General features: G+C 38.6%; 2 protein-coding genes across 2 annotated transcripts; both read right to left on the minus strand.

Moving 5' to 3' along the window:
• Positions 1–56: 56 nt before the first annotated feature.
• Positions 57–1,874, minus strand: TM35_000032580 (uncharacterized protein; the record flags this gene model as incomplete). Its single annotated transcript, XM_029022025.1, has 1 exon — positions 57–1,874. One exon carries the CDS (start codon positions 1,872–1,874, stop codon positions 57–59), a length of 1,818 nt encoding a protein of 605 aa, XP_028886571.1.
• A 1,410-nt stretch (positions 1,875–3,284) lies between these two features.
• TM35_000032590 (C-terminal motor kinesin) lies at positions 3,285–5,804 on the minus strand (the record flags this gene model as incomplete). Its single annotated transcript, XM_029022026.1, has 1 exon — positions 3,285–5,804. The coding sequence occupies one exon, from the start codon at positions 5,802–5,804 to the stop codon at positions 3,285–3,287; it is 2,520 nt and encodes an 839-aa protein (XP_028886572.1).
• Positions 5,805–6,115: the final 311 nt, after the last annotated feature.

Here is a 6,115-nt window from a genome sequence, read left to right on the forward strand (position 1 = left end):
AAAAAAAAAAAAAAAGAAAATCCCCATCACAGGATAATCCACTAATAACATGGCATTTATTTTATATCCCCAAGCAAGTTGGAATGGTCATCGTACTCCAATGCGTCTAGTAAAACCAATCCCACACTGTCCGTTACACCCAATTGAATCATTTCTTTTTGTAAATTCAAATACCGTTCGCAGTACTCCTCATCAAACCATCCATGATCGCCAGCACTGCAGAAGAGACAAACATGACGGTAACGACATCGGAATGAAGGTCCTTTTAATGCATAATCACATCCACGACCGTGTCCCATCACTCGTCCACGTCCATTGTGCTTCAGACATAATTCACGATTGCCTCTTTTCATAACATAAAGATAATATGCCCCAAACAAAACATCTGAAGGCGGAATACCTTTCGCACACCAAGATTCAAAGAGTTCACGTACACATTCGGCATTTTTTCGTGCAAAACTAACAACACGGAGATGACGCAAGAGCTCCTTTGCTCGATATTGTTTTAATAGAGAAACCACATCATCACTTGTTCGTGGTGGCCATTCTACTGCCTTTAACAATGGTCCAGGATGTGATTTTTTTATCATTGCTTTCACATGGAGAGCATGAGATGTACTACGGTGTAAATTGCTAAGTGTTGTGATATCTACAACAGGCATAAGAGGTATGTTCAGTGACAACTGAGTTAACTGGTTGGTACGGCGATCACTATTACGCCTATCATTTGCTAATTTCTTACTGTTATTACCACGGTTAGATGAAACATCAGGAGTAGTAGCAGTATTAGTATCAGAACTGTTCTGCCCTCTATGATAAGGAATGATATCATCCTCATTTTCTTTTTTTCGAGCAGAAGAGGGAGGTGTACATCCAACTGCAAGTGGTGCTTCACATCGCATTAAAGGTTCATGTATAGATTCTTGTTCTCTGTGGTAATCAAGAAGATCATCGTAACTCGCCGTCCTACTATCGAGTAAGGTTTCAATACCACAAAGAGATGTCAAACATGGTATTGTTAACTCTTCCATAGGGTAAGTTGGGGCTTTGGGAAGTGTAGAAAGCACCGTTGATGGAGCTTCATAAGTATGAGAACCAATACTATCATCATTACTATTATTGCCGTAACTGCTATCTGTCAGTTGCGCCATTATAATATCCACTATATTTTTCTGTGAGCATGGCAACGCCGTGGTACTCTGAGGAACGTCAGTCGTCAAACTATCACTTGGCTCACGTGTTAAGGAAACGAAAAGTGACTGCACTGTTGTACCATTACGACTATCGAGAGGATTGGCAATTTCTCCCACAGGCGTTACGGGTTGTGGGCGAGAAACTCCTTCCGCAACACCAAGAGGACCCCAGAGAGATTCTTTATTATCCGGAGCCCATATATACTCTTTACCAGGCATACCTCCCACCCAAGTTGGATCATCACTAAAGAGTGTTGTTGAGATAACGGTGGGTGGGGCAGAGGCATCAAATAAAAACGGATGTTGTTGGCCAGAGTGACTGCTAGAAGAAGGGGAAGCCTCCAATGGGCCAGGAAAAAGACGGTCACTGTCTTCCATCAGTGAATTCTGATCTTCTGTAAGAAATGGGGTACTCTGTCGAGTGTTTTGACTACAAGCTGGAATAAGGTCAATACGGGTACTGCGGGGAGCGGGAAGTGTGAAACTTTGCGTGCGCTGCGTTTGATTGTTTTTCAAGCAATTAACATCTCGATGTAACACTTGATGTCTTTGTTGCTGCAAGTGATTGTTCGTGCCATAGTCACCTTCAGTAGAACGCAATCCATATCGTTTGGGGAGAATCGCCTTAGGCGATTGATGATGAGTCGAGCAGAGCGACTCTTTTCCTAGTGGATATCCCATATACTCCTAATAATAATAATAATAATAATAATAATAATAATAATAATAATAATAATCCCTTAAACGTACTTGCGCCCGCTAACCTCTAAAATTACTTAAAGTATTTCTTTTTTTTCTTTTTGATGGAATCTATTTCACACTATTTTACTCACTACTACTGGTTCAAATTTGTTATTATTTGCTTTCCTCTTGACTTTGTGGTCCTTTGTTGTTGTTTTTTCTTTTTCTTTTCCGTTTACGAAGAAAAAAAAAAAAGATCTTTCTACTTCTACTTAGATATTATTCTTCTCACTAATTTATCTTTACTTGTTTATCCACCGCCGGAGCGGCTAATGTATTCTTGTCGCAGCTAACTTACTTTTTTTTTCTATGTGTATTATCTTACTTAACTGATGTCAGAAGTATTAACACTATCAGAGTCCTTATAGATGTTGTTATTGTTGTTTTTATCAATATAGAACGGGGAAGCAAAGAGAGATAATAATAATAATAATAATAATAATAATAATAATATGTTAGTTCATAACAATCAACATCATGACGTATCCCGTTAACATAATCCCCATATGGGATTTTTTTAAAAAAATTCCCTGCGAATACAATATCAAAAACAAAAAGATAAAAAGAAAAAAAAAAACAGCTACTGAAAGAGACTAGTATCATAGTGTTACCAAAAATGAAAATGTTTGCCGTAACACTTAAGCTGCAGTTGGCAGAAAAGGAAATATCGTCTTTACTTCATATATATATATATATATATATATATATATATATATATGTGTGCTTTCTCTTTCCTGTTGAATGATTATCTGCCTTTGTGTTTTTTGACTACCGTGATTTGTTTTCACGTTTTTTTTTTTTTTTCCCCCCTCACCCATTGCCTTTCCTCACTTTTTCTCTCTCTTTTTTACTTCTTTCTCGCTTTCTCTTTTTCTCATGTACGCCCACACATACCTACTTCCCTTCGTTTGCGTTCACTTTTACTTCCCACGATTTACTGTGTTTACCAGAGTAATGAAAAAAGAAAACAGAAAAAAAAAAAAGGAATAATCACAGAGGGCTCGGATACCACTTTAAATAGCCACATCCGTAGAAAGAACGAAGTAGCATGATAATTCGCAAAAATAAAATAAAAAAATTGCTACATGCTATTTCAGCATATAAATGTCTGCGAAACCTCTTGAAATATAGAGGTTAAACGGCATATATATATATATATATATATATATATATATATATCTTCAACGCAAGACACGACTATGTCTGCATGTTCTCAATGATCCACTACAAGAGAACAACAGTTGTTAATTCTACACGCTCTCTTTGATATTCAAAATACAGAAGAAAAAGGAAAAAAAAGAAAAACGGAAAACCCAAAGAAACGGAAAAAAAAAAAAAAAATGAAGGTGATCAAGCTGCTGCTACTGCAGGATTTTTCTTGATCTGACCAAACGCAACACCACGAGCACGAGAAGCGAACTGTAAGGAGCTATTCGATTCACTTACATTGTAGCTTGCAGGGCTAACACAAGCAAACATTAAAACCTTTGCTTGACCAGCCATGGAATCTTGAAGAAGAAATGTTAAAATGGAATTTCGGAAAGGAATATGCTTTCCATTCTGCGAAAGACCAGAAATAACATCTCCCAAAGCAGATAGAGATTTATTAATAGACACAGCCTCTTTCAGTTGTTGACCTTCCGCTCCACTCTTTTCAAGTCTTTCACTTCCTGCCAAATCAACCAAAGATAATTTTCCATAGCTCTGCATTCCTGTCTGTTTATTTGTTGTACGAACGATAATATACAGAATCATATGAGAACGAGAAGAGTGTTCATTCATGTTAGTTTGTCCTTCACTTCGATTTCGGTTTGCACGTTCCATAATTTTGTAAATATCTCCCGGTGATTTCACTGGTACTTCAGAAAGATTTGTTACATACGTACCACATGGTCCTCCTTGTTTTACTTCATATGAGAGTTTAGAATCATTGTGCAGTAAATCACGAATATTTTCACAATAAATCTCAAGTACTGAAATGGTAACTGTAGAAGTTTCTGTCTCTTTACGTTCTTCTATAACTTCAAACAGTCGTTCCAGTGCCCGTGTATTGATACCTTTTGTTTCTCCATCTCCTCCTCCCATGGTGTATGTTTTACCACTTCCTGTCTGTCCATATGCAAAGATACAAACATTATAACCATCCACAACACTGTCAATAAGAGGGGATGTATCCTCAAATACCTTAGATTGTGGAGCTTCAGGTGGATATACCTCATCAAATTCATATAACTTTGGACGACCATTTTGATCGACTAATTTAAGTTCATCAGTTGATGGGAATTGCATAACATTCTTATGTCCATCTTTTAATTCAGTCTGCAACATTGGACGAACACGGCAGTAAACACGAATATTACCCTTTAACTCTTGAATGGTATTGTAATATTGTTTTCGAAGTTTTAACTCTTTCTTATATAATTCCTGCGTCCACAATAAAGCCTTGTGTTCAGCTTGACGTTCCTGTTGTGCTGCAGCAACAATAGAAGCAATAGCAGACGTAAGCTGTGAAGAATAGTATGCACTTTCTCTTTTTATATCACTCACATATTGCTCACGAATTTCACGAAGAGAACGACGGATAGCTTGAACATTATCCCTCATAGTCATCGCTTCTTCTGGTGAAATTGCTGAATTCATCATTGGGTCTTTGAAATTCAGTTTAGATAATTGAGCAGCTGCAGCAGCAGCACCACTGGCTCCTGCACCTGCCAGTGCGGGGTCCCCACCAGCTCCCATTTGACTTTGTAATTCTTCAAAACGAAGTACATAACTCTCCAAGGTACGTACTGCATCTTTATTTTTTGATTTTGCATCCTTGTACTTGTTTTGCAATTCCTCATATTTCTGTCGAAGTTGCTCATGATCTGCCCGTAATTGTATCATTTCCAAACGTTCCTTCTCCACCAATTGTTGTGTAGCCTCCTGTGCCTGCAACATGACCTGTTCCACATTCTGTCTTGGGGCCACTCGCTCACGCAGCCGTCTATTATGCTCCTCATCGTCACTGTCCTCGGCGGGATTGGTGCCATCGCCGGAGACCGCCCGCAGCCGCGCCGCCTCGCCTTCGCCCATGTCGAGTCCCGTCATGGCCTCGTAAAGCTCCAGCGCCTCCGAGAAGCGCTCAATTAACTGCATGAGCTCAGGGGCAATATCCTCATGTTCACCAGACTCAAGTAACCGCATGCATTGAAACTTATGTCGCTTACACTCCTTTGCGATATCATCATCATGAAGGATATGAGGATGCTCAAGGGCGTATTCAAGTGAGGCAAGATCTCCTTGAGCCTCAAGAAGAAAAGTTTCCATTTGATTAAGTGCCTGATGATTGTCTTCACGTGTATCAGCCGTCTGTGGTGCAGCATCTCCACTTCTTCTTCGGTTACGTGTAGAAGCACGCAACTCCAGTTCCACCTGTTGTTGGACTTGATTGAAAGTATCTCCCAATGCCTTACTTTGGGCAAAACGTTGAAGGCAACGCTCAAATCTACTGGTACGGTATCGCTTATACCATAAAATAATTGTTGCCATAATTTTGCGTACAACCGTATCATTTGTAGAAAGTTTGGCGACCTTAAAAAAACGTTCCGTCCATTTCTCTGACGACAACAAAACGGCAAACTGAGGACCACAATTCAACATTAATTGATCCAAGATTGTCATACTACGTTCTTGCTCGGATGGAGGTCCACGTTTGAGATGCTCTTTCAAATTATCCAGTATAATATTTGCATTACCTTGCCGCACCAAATTTACCAATGTCATTATCGTTTCGCGTTCCTCTTCGACATTTGTACTTGCATAGAGGCTCCTCAGAGTAACCTCAACACGATTTCGTGCTTGCTCAAAAGACGATGGAGCTGCTGACATGGAAATTTTAAGCAAAATATGATAGTAGTAGTACTAGTAGTAGTAGTAGTAGTAGTAGTAGTAGTAGTAGCGGTTTTGATGATGATGATAATAAGATAGTTCTCCACTTTACTTTTCCTTGTAAACACGTTTCTGAGTGTGTTGTTGCTGTTGTTATTGTTCTTCTCAGAAACGTTCAGTTATGCTTAACTTTGTTTCTCGATGTAGATTCAAATTGTTCTCACTCTGTTAAACGAAATCAAAAAAAAAAAAATTTTGGAATTAAAAGGGTAATATATATATATATATATATATATATATATATATATATA

Source organism: Trypanosoma theileri, assembly GCF_002087225.1.
Source record: "Trypanosoma theileri isolate Edinburgh chromosome Unknown TM35_Tth_3_V1, whole genome shotgun sequence".
NCBI lineage: Eukaryota > Euglenozoa > Kinetoplastea > Trypanosomatida > Trypanosomatidae > Trypanosoma > Trypanosoma theileri.